Here is a 17,445-nt window from a genome sequence, read left to right as displayed (position 1 = left end):
AGCCCCAAGTCCCTTCCATTTATCTCTCAGCCCCCTTGCCTCCCCGCTTCCTGACGAAGGGCCTATGCTTGAAACATTGATTGTGCTGCTCCTCAGATGCTGCCTGACCTGCTGAGCTTTTCCAGCATCACACTTTTTGACTCTGAATTATCATATGATTTGCTTTGTCTGTCTGCAAATTTAAAATATGCTATTAGCTCAATTATATTTGCTTTCCTATCCCTTGCTTTTCGTTCTGATTTTCAAGCAGTCTGTCATTTTTTTGTCCAATTACTTTTTGTAATTTCACTTAGGAATTAATCTTCCATCTATGAAACAGTCTTCACAACTGCCAAAACAATGTTGATTGAATAATGCTCAAAAAATTGCTGTCTTTTATTTAATCATCCCTTAATTATTTATACCTTATCTGCATTGGATATCCTACTAGAACCTCCATTTTGATCTGTTATGACTGAGATAGGTGTAGAGCATTGAGGTTCTCTGAGTTCACACACAAATCTAATGCTTTTACAAGGTTCATTATATGGCCAATCATACATTTTCTATGTTAGGCTCAAAATAAAAGATTCACCAGCAATGCTTCTGTAATAAATCATGTTTCTAATATGAAAATATAAAGGCATATCTCTCTGAACATCCCAAAACACACACAGGGACAGTAAAGAGGGGAAAAAATAAACCTCTCTGCAGCAATTCACTTTGATGAAAAACATATTTCTGGCCAACAAGTCTTAGTTCTCAAAGGCAAAAAGGATACTGTTTGAAAAATTCAGATGGCTGTTGGTCCTTCGTTCTGGCATGTGGAGACAGGTGTCACTGAAGATCGGCAGTTGTCTCTAGAACCTTGTCAGATCCAGCTTGCTCAGCGACAACAGTATTGAGAAGTTTTCCAGTTGCTATTCAAGATAACAATCATGTTTCACAATGAATTTACCATAAATGTGCTTCAGAAACAGGAGGCACCAACTGAGCAGCCTGTTCCTTAGCAGGTTTTCCTCAAGTGAAAAAGCCAGACAAACCCAAAAGTCTGCAAATCACTGTTCAAACCGAAAAGGAAATAAACCTGGTTGTAAAAAGTCAGATGTTTTCCATGAAGTGAGTTAATCCGCCGCCATTTCCGCCACCTCCAAATGGACCCCACCACCAGTGATATATTTCCCTTCCCTCCCCTATCAGCATTCCGTAAAGACCACTCCCTCCGTGACTCCCTCGTCAGGTCCACACCCCCCACCAACCCAACCTCCACTCCCGGCACCTTCCCCGTCCCAGAGGTGTTCTCTGAAACATTCTGCAGGTAGGCAACACTTTAACCCCCCCTCCCACTCCGCCAAGGACATGCAGGTCCTTGCTTCCTCCATCGCCAGACATGGCAACACGATGCCTGGAGGAAGAGCGCCTCATCTTCCACCTAGGAACCGTCCAACCACAAGGGATGAATGCAGATTTCGCCAGCTTCCTCATTTCTCCTCCCCCCACCTTATCTCAGTCCCAACCCTCTGACTCAGCACCGCCGTCTTGACCTGCAATCATCTTGCTGACCTCTCCGCCCCCACCCCACTCCGGCCTATCACTCTCACCTTGACCTCCCTCCACCTATCGCATTTCCAAAGCCCCTCCCCCATGTCCCTCCTCCCTACCTTTTATCTTAGCCTGCTGGACACACTTTCCTCATTCCTGAAGAAGAGCTTATGCCTGAAACGTCAGTTCTCCTGTTCCTTGGATGCTGCCTGACCTGCTGTGCTTTTCCAGCAACACATTTTCAGCCATGAAGTGAGTTAACACAACCCTCTGCTACTAATAGTCTCTATTAGCAGATATTCATTCTCCCAGGCTTACCTTTATACACTCATTTGTCCAACTATTTTTCTGTCCCTGAGTCTATCTCCAAGCCTCATCTGCAAAAATACCAACCTTTTCCTAGCTACCATCAGTTCTGAAGGAGAGTCACTGGACCCAAAACAATCATTCTGATTTCTCTCCACGAATACTGCCAGACCTGCTGAGTTTTTCCAGCAATTTCTACTTTTCTTCCTGCAACTAACCTGTCTAATTCTGTGAGAATTTTAAAGGTTTCTATAAGATCCTCCCTCATTCTTCTGAACCGCAGTGAGCACAATCCTAACTGATTCAAGCTTTTCTCATACGTCAGTCTTGCCAACCAGGAATCGATTTAGTTAACCTTCTGTTCTCAGAAAACTGTGTACAATCTTACAGGTGTGGCCCCAACAATATCCTGTAAAATTGCAGCAAAACATCCTTGTTCCTGTCCTTAAATTCTTTTACGATGAAGGCAACATACTGTTTGGTTTCTTTACTGCCTGTTGCACCTGCATGCCTGCTATCAGCAAACAAAAACTGAAATAACTGCGGATGCTGTAAATCAGAAACGAAAACAGAAATTGCTGGAAACACGCAGCAGGTCTGGCAGCATCTGTGGAGAGAAATCAGAGTTAATGTTTCAGGTCATGTGACCCTTCCTCGGAACTTCCTCAGTTCTGAGGTACGGTCGCTTGACCCGAAATGTAAATGAAACAACTTGTGTAATAAATGGAGAATTGTGTCAAGTATCAGGGTGGCACGGTGGCTCAGTGGTTAGCACTGCTGCCTCACAGTGCCAGAGACCTAGGTTTGATTCCCACCTTGGGTGACTGTATGGAGTTTGCACACTCTCCATGTGTCTGTGTGGGTTTCCTCCCAAATTCCAAAAGATGTGCAGGTTAGGTGAATTGGCCATGCTAAACTGCCCATAGTGTTAGGTGTATTAGTCAGGGTTAAATGTAGGGAAATGAGTGGGTGGGTTACTCTTTGGAGGGTTGGTGCAGACTTGCTGGGCTGAAGGGCCTGTTTCCACAATGTAGGGAATCTAACCTAATCTATTTGTTTTCCAGTTAATTTACCCCGCAACCTCTTTTTCCTTCATTCCAGTTGCATTCATCTGTGACACGGATTCAGGTGCCAATGTTGGGCTTCAACTATTCATTTGCACACATGTGTATTCTAAAAGACAACAAGATGTGCGCCCTGGATGATATTGTGTATGTGCTGGAGGAGCTGAGGGCTGCATGGACTGTCAATGGCACAGGGATTGTCATCAACTACCCAAATACCTACCTTAAAGATGGCCAGGAGGTGTTTATTGGGCACCAGCTTGGAGGTGTTACTCTGCAGAACAAGAATCGGGTGAAATCTGCTCGCGCGATACAGATCACCTATTACCTGCAAACACGCAACTCCTTGAATGATTTGGTGGCGGAAAAATGGGAATCGGCTTTCTGCAAAACCATTGAGAATTTCCAAAAATCTCACAAGGAGCTGAAACTCTATCCGTTTACATCGTCTTCACTGAAGGAAGATTTTCAAAAGAGTAGCCAGGTTTCAGAGTGGTACCTGGTGACTAGCCTGCTGGTGGTTTGGCTACTGGCCATGCTGTGCTGTTCCATGCAAGACTGTGTTCGCAGCAAGCCGTGGCTTGGACTCCTTGGCTTAGTGACAATGGCACTGGCCACCCTCACATCAGCAGGGATTATCAACTTGATGGGAGGGAAGTACAACTCTACCTTTCTGGGAATTCCGTTCATTATATTAGGTAATTATGCAACCATAATTGCACTTTGATTAGTTACATTAATGTCACTGCAGTATGGAATTGATTAATAGCTGTACTGTCACAGACTCGTTTGTACCTCAAAGCATATATTTTCCAGTTTTAATAACGTGCATAGAGTTTTTAATCGACCTATTCCCACCCAAGATTTCTGCAGAAACTTTAAGAATATGAACTTCGCAACTGGACTGAAGCAGCCACTTTATTCTCAAGAACGAGGAACACAATTTATGGCAACCCCCTCTTAATTCAAAGTGATGTTGCACAACTTAATTTAGGAAGGATTTTGAGGCCTTAGTGGGGACATGACACAGACTCACTGGGATTTGGAGGTGCAAATCTGGCGCAAAATTAAAATCAGATTTGATGTTTTGACGTTCACAATGACTCTCTGTGACTGGTTTTGAAAATGAAGGGGCCCAGTGTGAGGGACCACAGGTAGTGAATGAGATGTGAGATTTATTGGGTCTAATGGCCTGTTTCCACACTGTGGAATTCTATGATTCCTATGATTTAGAAGACAGTAAAAACTTGTTCATGAGTAGATTTGCAAGGTAGTGGGAGAGACAAAAACAATTTGGGGTAACGCAGTGGCTCCATGGTTAGCACTGCTTCTGTCACAGCATCAGGGGCCCAGGTTCGATTCCACCCTCGGGCGACTGACTGTGTGGAGTTTGCACATTCTCCCCGTGTCTGTGTGGGTTTCTTTTGGATGCTTCGATTTTCTCCCACAGTCCAAAGATGTGCAGGTTGAGTGGATTGGCCATGCTAAATTGTCCCATAGTGTCCAGCGATGTGCAGGCTGGGTGGGTTAGCCATGGGAAATGCAGGAATTGGATGGTGATAGGTTTGGGTAGGATGCTCTTCAAAGGGTCAGTGTGAACTCGATGGACTGAATGGCCTGCTTCCACACTGTAGGGATTCTATGATCCTATGATAATGTCAGCATGGCCCAGTGATTGCACCCTCACCTCTGAGTCCAAAGGTTATTTGGACTCGAGCAATATTTTGCATAGGTGCTGTCTTTCATACTTGACTTTGATTCTCTCACTTGAATGTAAAGGATTCTTTGGTGTTAGTGAAAGAATAGGAGAAGAATTAGCCCTGCTCAACCAGAAACTCATGTCTGTGTATGAGGCTATTTTTGTGCAATTTACCTGCCAGGTTTGCTACAAAACAATAGTTACTGCACTTCAATAATAATCCATTGAGCTGTAGTTCGATTTGAACTGCACAAATATGAATGCAAATTCTCTAGTTTAAACAAAACAAAGAGTATGTCTTAACAGGCATAAGGGAATGGAACTGTCATTCTGTCAGTATAATTGCAGTGAAGAGCCATAATGAGTGATCCTTAGTGTCTGAGCTCAGAAAATAGCTACAGTGTGGGTGCAGGCCATTCGGCCCATTGCGTCCACGCTGACCCTCCCAAGAGCATCTCACCCAGACGCTATCTCGATAATTCCCCATGCTAATCCCCCAAGACTGCACATCCTTGAGACACTATGGGCAGTTTAGCATGGCCAATCCACCTGACCTGTACATCTCTGGACTGTGGGAGTAAACCAGAGCACCCAGAGGAAACTGATGCAAACAGGGGGAGAACGTGCAAACTCCACGCAGACATTTCCCCGGGCTGGAATCAAACCCAGGTCCTGTGAGGCAGTAGTGCTAACCACTGATTAAATTGTGTATATTCATTAAAGGAGCTTCCTCTGGTGGGAGAGACCAGAACATAGGGACATAACCTTAAAATTAGAAATCAAGCATTTGTTGTGTAGGACAATGGTTCTGAAAGGGTTAATATATATGTTAATAAGCTCCGCCCATTGTACTAAAGTCACACGTGATCAGTGGATAAAGACAAGGAGTTCTACTTGAGGTTTCGGAGAGGGAAAGTGCATCAATACTACCTCCCTAACGTCCTGGTGATTATATCTGACCAAACGTAAGGGACTTATTGCTTTCATGCAGTTAACGTTGTTATCTAAGAACAGCCTCTTCTGTCGATACTCTATAGAGGTGTATCCTTTCCCAAAGGTGTGTTCCTATCCCAATAATCACTAAATAGATCCGAGACAAAACAATAACAAAGGACAATTTGATGAAGCAAACTACCTCATACAACCCTTATTCAGTACTGTGAGCAGCTAAAGTGGCAAATACCACAAGGTGCTAGCAGCAGTCATCTGGGAAAATATCACACCATTCAAAGATGAAATTAGGAAGCATGCTTACACTTAAAGGATTGTTTCTTCTCTGTAAATCTTTTGAGGCTGTTGGGGAGGGGCGGGGGACAGTCAGTTGAAATTTTCAACAATAAGATTGGTAAAGTTTTGTTAGACAAGTGTAGAGTGACAGTTCAGAGAAGCTGGATAGTTCAGTTCTGATCTTATTGAATAGTGGAGCAGGTTTAAAGGGCCAAATAGCTTAAAGCTGTCCCTAAATCCTATGTTACTAATGTAGGAGCAAATTACTGCAGATGCTGGAAACTGTACTGAAAACAACAAATGCTGGAGATCGCAGCAGGGCAGGCAGCATCCATGGAGAGAGAGCAAGTTAACAGTTTGAGTCGAGATGACTCTTAAGTTTCTTTGTTTCTAATGGTGGAGTAGGTTTGAAGGACTGAATGGCCAACTCTTGTTACTACATACAAAAACAGAAGCATAGAACATTACAGCGCAATACAGGCCCTTCGGCCCTCGATGTTGTGCTGACCTGTGAAACCAATCTGAAGCCCATCTAATCTATACTATTCCATTTTCATCCATATGTCTATTCAATGATCATTTAAATGCCCTTAAAGTTGACGAGTCTACTCCTGTTGCAGGTAGGCCGTTCCATGCCCCTACTACTCTCTGAGGAAAGAAACTACCTCTGCAATCTGTCCTATATCTATCACCCCTCAATTTAAAGCTATGTCCCCTTGTGCTAGCTATTACCATCCCAGGAAAAAGGCTTTCACTGTCCACCCTATCTAACTCTCTGATTAACTTGTATGTCTCAATTAAATCATCTATCAACTTTTTCTCTTAATGAAAACAGCCTAAGGTTCCTCAGCCTTTCCTTGTAAGACATTCCCTCCATACCAGGCAACATCCTAGTAAATCTCCTCTGCACACTTTCCACATCCTTCGGAAGAATGTGGTGACCAGAACTGTACACAAAACTCCAAATGCGGCCGCACTAGAGTTTTGTGCAACTGCAGCATAACCTCATGGCTCTGAAACTTAAAACTCTACTAACAAAAGATAACACACCATATGCCTTCTTAACAGCCCTATCAACCTGGGAGGCACTTTCAGGGATCTATGGACATGGACACTGAGATCTCTCTGTTCATCTACACTACCAAGAATTTTACCATTAGCCCAATACTCTGCATTCCTGTTACTCCTTCCAAAGTGAATCACCTCACACTTTTCCACATTAAATGCATTTTGCCACCTCTCAGCCCAGCTCTGCAGCTTATCTCTGTCCCTCTGTAACCTACAACATCCTTTGTCACTATCTATTATCCACAACTCTACCAACTTCAGTGTCTTCCGCAAATGTAGTAAGCTATCTTTCTATTCCCTCATCCATGTCATTTATAAAAATGACAAATTGCAGTGGACCCAAAACAGATCCTTGCGGTACACCATTAGTAACTGAATTCCAGGATGAATATTTCCCATCAACTAGCACCCTCTGTCTTCTTTCAGCTAGCCAATTTCTGATCAAAACCGTTAAATCACCCTCAATCCCATGCCTCCGTATTTTGCGCAATAGCCTACCATGGGGTACCTTATCAAATGCCTTTACTGAAACCCATATACTCTTTACCCTCATCCACTTGTCTGGTCTTCTTCTCAAAGAACTCAATAAGGTTCGTGAGGCACACCTATCCTTCGCAAAACCGTGTTGACTATCCCTAATCAACTTATTCCTTGCTGGATGATTATAAATCCTATCTCTTATAACCTTTTCCAACACTTTACCCACAACCGAAGTAAGGGCCACTAGTCTGTAATTACCAGGGTTGGCTCTACTCCCCTTCTTGAACAAGGGGATAACATTTGCTATCCTCCAGTTTTCTGGCTCTATTCCTGTAGACAATGACGACATAAAGATCAAAGCCAAAGGTTTGGCAATCTCCTCTCTGGCTTCCCAACGAATCATGGGATGAATCCCATTTGGCCCAGGGGACTTCTATCTTTTCACACTTTCCAGAATTGCTAACACCTCCTCCTTGTGCATTTCAATCCTGTCTAGTCTAGTAGCCTGTATCTCAGTATTCCCCACGACAACATCGTCTTTTTCCAGTGTGAATACTGACGAAAAATATACATTCAGCGCTTCCCCTATCTGCTATGACTACACACACAACTTCCCAATACTATCCTTGATTGACTCTAATCTTACTCGCATCATTCTTTTATTCCTGATATACCTATAGAAAGCATTAGGGTTTTCCTTGATCCTATCCGCCAATGATTTCTTATGTCCCCTCCTGGTTCTTCTTAGCTCTCTCTTTCGGTCTTTCCTGGCTAACTTGTAACTCTCAAACGCCCTAACTGAGCCTTCATGTCTCATCCTTACATTAGCCGCCTTCTTCCCCTGGACGAGAGATTCAACTTCTTTAGTAAACCACGGCTCCCTCACTCAACAACTTCCTCTCTGCCTGACAGGTACATACTTATCCAGGACGTGCAGTAGCTGTTCCTTGAATAAGCTCCACATTTCAATTGTGCCCATCCCCTACAGATTCTCAACAGGTCTGGCAGTAATCTGCGGAGAGAAAGAGTTAATGCTTTGAGTCCAATGATCCTTCTTCAGAGTGCAGTTCTGCTTTCTCTCCACAGATACTGACAGACTTGCTGAGTGTTCCAGCAATTTTTGCTTCAGACTTCCAGCATCTGCAGTTTGTTTTCTTTTCGTTTTTTTTCCAGTTGCTACATTTCTGGTTAGCATTAGCATTTCTCTGTTCTATTTCTTTATTCTTTCATGGGAAATGAGTGCTGCTGGCAAGGGCAGCGCTTATCGCAAATTCCTAGCTACCTTGAACTGACTGGCTGGCTAGGGCCATTTCAGAGCATAGTTCAGAGTAAACCACATCGCTGTGAGTTGGCGGAATCACATGTAGGCCCGATCAGGTGAAGACAGCAGATTTCCTTCCATTGGGAAACGAGATAGGTTTTCACAACTTATAACGATAGTTGTCATGGCCACCATTACAAATGTTTTACACAGAGAATGTGGTGGGTGCGGGCACAGTTACAACGTTTAAAAGACATTTGGATAAGTACATGAATCAGAAATGTTTGGAGGAATATGGGCCAAGCGCAGGATGGTGGGACTAGTTGAGTTTGTGTTTATGGTCGGCATGGACTGGTGGGACCGAAGGGTTTGTTTCCATATGGGTGACACTATGAGTAGATTTCCATTCTGGATTTATTCATTTGTTACAAATTCCACCAGCTGCCTTGGTGGGATTTGAACCCATGTCCTGAGAGCAATCACTTGGGTCTCTAGATTACTAGTGACTTTACCACCACTGTCTTAGCTCAAGTGAGAGTGTAAGTTAATCTGAAGCTATATGTGTCCTCATTGGATCTACAAAGTAGAAACAGCCATTGTGGAATCTACTTTCTGTCAATGGATATCAATTTATTCCATTCCTCTGCCTGAGCAAGGTCAAACAATTTATGACACATTTCATTTCTTGAGTTTTTTTCTGTGGTAAATGTAGCAGAAGCTGTTGTGTGTTTAAAAGTAAACTGAGATGGGCAGTGAAGCAGTACAAAAGAATCTGTGTGAATGAAGGTCCACAGATGGCCTGTCTAGACTGCAGTTGCCAATAGCTGGTACTGGGAAACTATCCAAGTATTCCAATGATTTTGGTTTGGCATATTACTGTTAAAGCACAGCACCTCATCTCTGAATCCTGTCCATCACTGTATATTCTTATTTTGGTCACTGGCTGTATGAGGGATTTCTGTCACTTCCAAAGGGGCTCCCTGGCCAAGGTCAAAATCAAACTGCAAAACTCGCTTGCTGAACAATGATCCTGCTATTCAAGCTACTTTTGGGAGGGAAAAGAAAGTATGAGATCTTATTAACAGTCCTTTTATCCCAGTGGTTAGCAAACAGGAGGTCCCTGATATTGAGTTGCTTTAAGTTATTAATTCATGTGTATGGGTGTCACTAGCTGGGCCACTATTTATTGTCCGACCCTAATTTCCCTTGAAAGGTGGTGGTGAGCTACCCTCTTGAGCTGCTACCATTCTTGGGGTATAGAGAGGGAGTTCTAGTATTTTGACCCAGAGACAGTGAAGAAATGGTCATTTCGTTCAAAGTCAGGATGGTGAGTAGCTTGGAGGGGATCTTGCAGGTGATACCTTCTAGACGGTAGTAGTCATGCATTTGGAAGGTGCTGTCAGTGGAGCCTTGGTGAGTTGCTGCATTAAATCTTGTAGATGATACACACTATTGCAACTGTAGATTGGTGGTGGAAAGGAGTTAATGAAGATGGTGGATTTCTCCAGGATGTCAGCACATTCTGTGTGTTGTTGCAGCACTATTACCAGGCAAGTGGAGAATATTACATCACATTCCTGACCTGTGCCTTGTAACTTACATGAAGGCTTTGGTGAGAGGAAATGAGCCATTCAATTTGGAATTCCTGGCTTCAGACCTACTCTTGCAGCCACTCTGTTAATATGGTTGGCTAGTTCAGCTTCTGGTCAATGGTAACCCCCAGGATGTTGATGGTAGGGGTTTCAGCAATAATAATGCAATTGAATGTCAAACATCTTCCTTGAATATATTCAGTGACCTAGCCTCCACGACCTTCTCTGGTAGAGAATTCCACAAGATCATTGTTCTTTGAAGAAATTTTCCTCATCTCAGCCCTAAATAGTCTACTCTTATCCTGAGACAGTCTCAGGATAAAAGAACTAGGTTTCCCAACTCGGGAAAACATCCTTCTTGTATCTAGTCTGGCCAGCCCTGTTAGAATTTTGTATATTTCAATCAGCTCTCCTCTCATTTTTCTAACTTATGGAGAATACAGGTTAAGCCAAACTATTCACTTCTCACAGAACAGTCCTGCCAAGCCCAGTGTCAGCCTAATGAACCTCAGTATACTCCCTCTCCAGCAAGTATATTCTTTCTTAGGTAGGGAGACCAAAACTCCAGGCATGGTCTCACCAAGGCTCTGTGTAACACCAAGGCCCTGTGTATTTGCAGTAAATGATTTGGATGCGAGCATAAGAGGTACAGTTAGTAAGTTTGCAGATGACACTAGAATTGGAGGTGTAGTGGATAGCAAAGAGGGTTACCTCAGATTACAACAGGATCTGGGCCAGATGGGCCAATGGGCTGAGATGTGGCAGATGGAGTTTAATTCTGATAAATGCGAGGTGCTGTATTTTGGGAAAGCAAATCTTAGCAGGACTTGTGCACTTAGTGGTAAGGTCCTAGGGAATGTTGCTGAACAAAGAGACCTTGGAGTGCAGGTTCATAGCCCCTTGAAAGTGGAGTTGCAGGTAGATAGGATAGTGAAGAATGCGTTGGGTATACTTTCCTTTATTGGTCAGAGTATTCAGTAGAGGAGTTGGGAGGTCATGTTGTGGCTGTACAGGCCACTGTTGGAATATTGCGTGCAATTCTGGTCTCCTTCCTATCGGAAAGATGTTGTGAAACTTGATTATACAAAATTATGAGGTGCATGGATAGGTTAAATAGGCAAAGTCTTTTCCCTGGGGTCGGGGAGTCCAGAACTAGAGGGCATAGGTTTAGGGTGAGAGGGGAAAGATATGACAGAGACCTAAGGGGCAACTTTTTCACGCAGAGGGTGGTGCGTGTATGGAATGAGCTGCCAGAGGAAGTGGTGGAGGCTGGTACAATTGCAACATTTAAGAGGCATTTGGATGGGTATTATGAATAGGAAGGGTTTGGAGGGATATGGGCCGGGTGCTGGCAGGTGGGACTAGCTTGGGTTGGGATATCTGGTCAGCATGGACAGGTTGGACCGAAGGGTCTGTTTCCATGCTGTACATCTCTATGACTCTGAACACAAATTTTGTTGCAATGAAGGCCAATAGATCATTTGATTTCTTAACTGCCTGCTGCACCTATCTGTCAGTTTTCATTGTAAAAGAACCCCAGATCTCTTGTATCTGAATGGGTTTATTGTAGTCACATGTACCGTAGTACAGTGAAAAGCTCTGTTTTGCGAACAGTACAGACAGGTCATAGCAAACAAGGACATACAGATCTTAGGATGCTGAGACAGAGTGAGTCCATTCAGCAGTCTATAATGGCAGGGAAGAAGCTGTTCTTGAACCTGCTGGTGTATGTGTTCAAGCTTCTGTACCTTCTGCCTGATGGAAGAGGTCATACATCCACTCTTCTCAGTACGTCACTATTTAAACAATACTTTGCCTTTCTGTTTTTTCACAACTTCACATTTAACCACATTGTACTGCACATGCCACGTGTGTTCCCCAGTCACTCAACTTGTCTAAATCACCTTGAAGCTTCTTTGCATCCTGCTCACAACTCACAATCCTGTCCAGTTTTGAGTCAGCAGCAAACTTGGAAATGTTGCATTTGGTTCCTTCGTCCAGGTCATTTTTATACAGTCGGTTCTGATATAATGTGACAGTTCCGCTCCGCATTTTAAGAAAATTGTGTAATAGCAACACCATTTAAATTAATGGGGCCTGAATCGTGTTATATACAATTCAGGTAAGCAAAGTTCACCTTCTACAAATAATAGTCTAAATTCTTCAATCACGTTATAGCCAATTCGTGTTGAAGAAATGCACGTTATAGCAGAACCGACTGTACGTCGTGAATAGCTAAGGCCCAGCACTGTTCCCTATGGTACCCCATTCATCACTGCCTGCCACCCAGAAAGAAATCCATTTATTCTCACTCCCTGTTTCTTGTCTGTCAAGTAATTCTCAGTCCTTGCTAATACACTATGCATAATAGTGGGCAGCACGGTGGCACAGTGGTTAGCACTGCTGCCTCACAGCGCCAGAGATCCAGGTTCAATTCCCGCCTCAGGCGACTGACTTGTCGAGTTTGTACGTTCTCGCCGTGTCTGCGTGGGTTTCCTCCGGGTGCTCCGGTTTCCTCCCACAATCCAAAAATGTTCAGGTTAGGTGAATTGGCCATGCTAAATTGCCCATAGTGTTAGGTGAAGGGGTAAACGTAGGAGAATGGGTCTGGCTGGGTTGGGCTTTGGCAGGTCAGTGTGGACTTGTTGGGCCGAAGGGCCTGTTTCCACACTGTAAGTAATCTAATCTAATCTAATTATGCCCTATTCCATAACCTTTAACTTTGCCCACTAAGCTCTATGAGAGATCTTATCAAAAGCCATCTGAAAATCCAAATACACCTCCAGTTCTCCCTTACCTATCTACTAGTTATCTGGTCAAAAAAAACTCCAGTAGATTTGTTCAGAATGTTGGCTTTATCTAATCCCACTAGTGCTTTCCAAATGTTCTTTCATCTATCTTTTACAATACTTTCTAGCATTGTCTCCTCTACTGATGTTAGGCCAACTGGTCTGTAATTCTCTATTACTTCTCTCCCTCCCTCTTTAAACATTGGGTTACATTTGCCAACCTTCCAATGTGCACCAGAATCGAGAGAGTTTTGGAAGATGACCAGTAATACACCCAATATTTCCATGCATTTTAATTTCTCGAATTTTTGACTGTGAGGGACCTACATTTGCCTTCATAGTTTCAAAATACCAACTTTCAAAGAAATACACAATTCAGCGACAGAAAACTGTAAATAGAAGAAAGCTTTGCTCACTTTAAATAGTCAAACTCTGACACTGACATCGCATCTGCACATATGCAGGAAGTTCTGCCTTCTGAGGAAAGGGCAGTTGGGTGTCTGGAGTCATATGTAGGCCAGAACAAGTGAGCAGGGATGATTTCCTTCCCTAAAGGACATCAGTGAACCAGATAATGTTGTAGAAATAAAGATAGGAGTAAGAGAAGGTGTGTGTTTCTCTCTACAAGATGTATTTATGTTCTGAAACCTAAGACTGTGAAGAGAAAGGCATTAAAGACTGAAGGAATTCGGTTATAGCAAGTTTGCCTATTTAGCGCAGTATACTTTGGACATTGATTTTATAACCTCACTGATTGTCCCTTGATATTGTCATGTCAAAGGAAATTCCACCTTCTATATTTAGCAGTTTTGAACTCAAGTGATCTATTTTGTTACTATGAAGGCAAATGTAGGTCCCTCACAGTCAAAAATTCGAGAAATTAAAATGCATGGAAATATTGGAAGTATTGTAAAAGATAGATGAAAGAACATTTGGAAAGCATTAATGGGGCCTCTAACCACTGAGGCCTCTGGCCTTCTGGTGTTTGAGGCCTTTGTCCCCTTGTTGTCTGATACCTTGACTGATGGTTATTTATAGCTTAAAAGCTACATGTGTCAGGTCTAAAACCCATTGATGGTTGAGGCCTGTGGCCTATTACGGTTTGAGGCCAGTGTATGTGTTTTCTGGCCTGTAGTTTTTGAAGCCTGTGACCTCTTGTTTTTGATGCCTCTGATTGGTGGTTGTTTGAGACCCGAGACCAGTTGACTTTCAAGGCTTGTGATGCATCAACGTTTGAGGCTTGAGTAGGGAGTTGAGGCCAGTGGTGGCAAGGTGGTACCCATGTGGCAACACATCTTGAAAATCAAATCTGACGGCCATTGAAAAGCCTTGGGTGATTGAGCTCAGTGATGATTGACAAGCCAAGTAAACAACGGCAAGCTTCTGGAGAACAGGCAGTTGGGGATCTGGAGTTACATGTAGGACAGAACTAGTTAAGATGGCCAATTTCCTTCCCTAAAAAAGGTCAGTGAACCAGATGGGCCTTTCCCATAATTGTCCCATTCCAAGAACAGCCAGGCATGGAGATAACTATGAAAAGGAGGCAGGCCATCGGGTGGAACAACTCTCTCTGTAGCCTTGTACACTTTCTGCAAGCACAAATGAACCATGTTATGAACTTGACTGGTGACCTTACATTGCTTGCCAATGTAGCTGTCAACACGTTTAGAATGCCACTGAACAATTGCCCAGGTGATGGAGGGGAGGCGGCCCAGCCAAGAGGCATTTGTGGGCCTCAAATGAACAATCCTGAGTTCAGGGTTTGTTAGAGCACAGCAAACTCAATTGTGGTCTCTTGAAGCCTTTTGTCCAAACCTCCCCAACTTACGGCAGATTCAAAAGCAAAGGAGTTGTGCTAAAATCGAATAAGTTGTTACATAGACTTCAACTGGAGTATTGTGTGCAATGCTGGATGCCAGGAAGAATGGGAATATTTTGGAGAGTGCAGAAGAATGAATGGTTGGGAAGCTTCAGTTTGGAGCATTAGTGACACTGTTTCCTTGGGACAGGAGAAGGCTGAAGAGAAATTTGATCAAAGTTCTCAAAATCACAACGGGCCGAGACAGAGTAGATAGGGAGAAACTGTTGTGCTCATAAAAGAATCAAGAATGAGAGGACACTCAGATTTAAAGTAGTTTGTAAATGAAGCAAGTGCAGTGCACACAGCAAGCAATTGGGGTCCGGAATGCAATGCCAGGAAGGGTGGTGGAGGCAGGTTTAACTGAGGCATTTGTGAGGGCAAAAGGGCAAAGCAACGGCACCAATCATTTGGAGACCTTGGCACACAAGAAAATGGGCTGAATAGCTTTGCACAACACTGTAATAGTTTTCTGATTCTGAAATGGGGTGGGTTCTCAAAATTATTGGTGAGGGTGAGAAAGATGAGCACTTCATCCTATAACAGACAGCCAAAGGTCAAAATCTACCACTGCGCATGGCAGGATTAACAAGCAAAGGACAAGACTCAGGCATTACAGCTGCCTTCTCATGTGGGAGAGGGTAAGAACCTGGGCACCTGCACAGGCCTCATTCCTTGCAGGGTAGGTTTGGTAGATCAGGTTTGCACAGTACGCTGGGACCTGCCTGGGACCTCCCCCCGGCACCAAACAGGTTTTCTGGCTGGCTTCCAATTCTCTGATGTTAATACAAACCTGTCTTCCTTTCCTCAGGACATGGACTCTACGGCATGTTTGAAATGCTCTCATCGTGGAGGGAGACCATGGAGGATCAGCATGTGAAGGAGAGGATTGCCAATGTGTACGCTGACACCATGCTGCCCATTACACTCACCACTGCCATGTACATGGTGACGTTTGGCATTGGCGCCAGTCCCTTCACCAATATAGAAGCAGTGAAGGAGTTCTGTGTGAACACATGCATATCCGTGCTTTTTAACTACCTCTACCTGATGGCATTCTATGGCTCCAATCTGGTCTTCACTGGTTACTTAGAAAATAATTACCAGCACAGTCTCTTTTGTAGAAAAGTGCCCAAACCAGATGATCTGCAAGCAAAACCAGCCTGGTATCGGTTTATCATGATGTCCAAGTTCAGTGAGGAGGCAGCCAGCTCAAACGACACAAGCCCCTATGAAAGTCAGTTCTTGCTTTGGTTTCTGAAGCAGTATTATTGTGATTGGATTACAAACACTTACGTCAAGCCTTTTGTGGTTTTGTTTTATCTGGTTTATATCTCCTTTGCCTTAATGGGCTACCTGCAGATCAGTGAAGGTCTGGACCTCAGCAATGTGGTGGCCACTGAGTCTCGAACTGTCTCTTATAGCACCGTCCAGCAGAGATACTTCAGTAGCTATAGCCCCGTCATTGGCTTTTATATTTATGAACCCATTGAATACTGGAATGCCAGTGTCCAGGAGGATTTGTTAGAAATCACCGGGGGCTTTGTCAGAATTTCTTGGTTCGAAACATACTTAAATTACCTTAAAAAATTGAATGTTACCCCTCCAGTGTCTCGTAGCTACTTCCTAGAGACCCTGCGGAATTCCTTCCTAAAGACGCCACAGTATTCCCAATTCTCCGATGATATCATACTGGTGAGGAAGGTCAACAATGAGCTGGAGGTGGTGGCCTCACGCATGTATCTCGTGGCCAAGACAGCAGAGAACACCAGGGAAGAGATTTATGATCTGCTGGAGACACTGAGGAAACTGTCCCTGACCTACAAGGTGAAATTTATGATTTTCAACCCGTCGTTTATATACATGGACCGGTATGCTTCATCGGTGGGAGCACCTCTGCAGAACTCGTGCATCAGTGCTCTGTTTGTCCTCTTCTTCTCCGGTTTCTTGGTGGTGAACCCTCTGCTGAACGTCTGGCTCAGTCTGACCGTGGCCTCAGTGGAGTTTGGAGTCGCTGGCTTTATGAGCCTATGGGATGTAGAACTGGACTGTATCTCCGTCCTCTGCTTAATTTACGGGATAAACTACACCATCGACAACTGTGCACCGTTCCTATCGACGTTTGTCCTGGGTAAAGACCTGACAAGGACGAAGTGGGTTAAAAATGCTTTGGAACTGCATGGAGTGGCCATTTTGCAGAGCAACTTTTGCTACATGGTTGGTATAATCCCCCTTAGTTCGGTGCCTTCGAACCTGATCTGCACACTATTCAGGTGTCTGTTTCTTATAGCCCTTTTCACCTTTCTCCACTGCTTTGCCATTCTGCCCGTGCTCCTGACCTTTGTTCCGCCTTCCAAGAAGCAGGCGGAGAGGAAGAGCCCAGAAAACCACAGTGAGGTCGAGTGCATGGAAATGGTGGACTTGGATGGCACCCGGGTGGTTGACCACATCACCTCAGTCTGATTGGCGCAATGCAGCCAGGCGATGCGGAGAGACGGAGAGAGAGAAAAAGACAAAGAGATGGGGGGGAGTTCATGTGAATGTATAGGTGGGATGGGGGAAATGGGCTAATGAAATACA

At 44.0% G+C, this 17,445-nt stretch overlaps 1 protein-coding gene across 1 annotated transcript; it reads left to right on the top strand.

The window, feature by feature from the left end:
* Positions 1 to 1,739: 1,739 nt before the first annotated feature.
* ptchd1 (patched domain containing 1) lies at positions 1,740 to 17,401 on the top strand. Its single transcript, XM_043700253.1, has 3 exons — positions 1,740 to 1,773; positions 2,929 to 3,589; positions 15,677 to 17,401. The coding sequence occupies exons 2-3, from the start codon at positions 2,962 to 2,964 to the stop codon at positions 17,326 to 17,328; spliced, it is 2,280 nt and encodes a 759-aa protein (XP_043556188.1). The 5' UTR covers positions 1,740 to 1,773; positions 2,929 to 2,961; the 3' UTR covers positions 17,329 to 17,401.
* Positions 17,402 to 17,445: the final 44 nt, after the last annotated feature.

The sequence above is a fragment of the Chiloscyllium plagiosum genome, chromosome 12 (genome assembly GCF_004010195.1).
Source record: "Chiloscyllium plagiosum isolate BGI_BamShark_2017 chromosome 12, ASM401019v2, whole genome shotgun sequence".
Lineage (NCBI taxonomy): Eukaryota > Metazoa > Chordata > Chondrichthyes > Orectolobiformes > Hemiscylliidae > Chiloscyllium > Chiloscyllium plagiosum.
Note: the sequence above shows the minus strand (reverse complement) of the source record. Positions and strands in the feature narration are given on the sequence as shown.

What these genes read in the sequence shown, in the direction of transcription:
- ptchd1 (XM_043700253.1), top strand. Translation starts at nt 2,962, where the DNA reads ATGTTGGGCTTCAACTATTCATTTGCACACATGTGTATTCTAAAAGAC. An exon ending in AATTCCGTTCATTATATTAG is followed by an intron (nt 3,590 to 15,676) that starts GTAATTATGCAA and finishes TCCTTTCCTCAG; the next exon opens with GACATGGACTCTACGGCATG.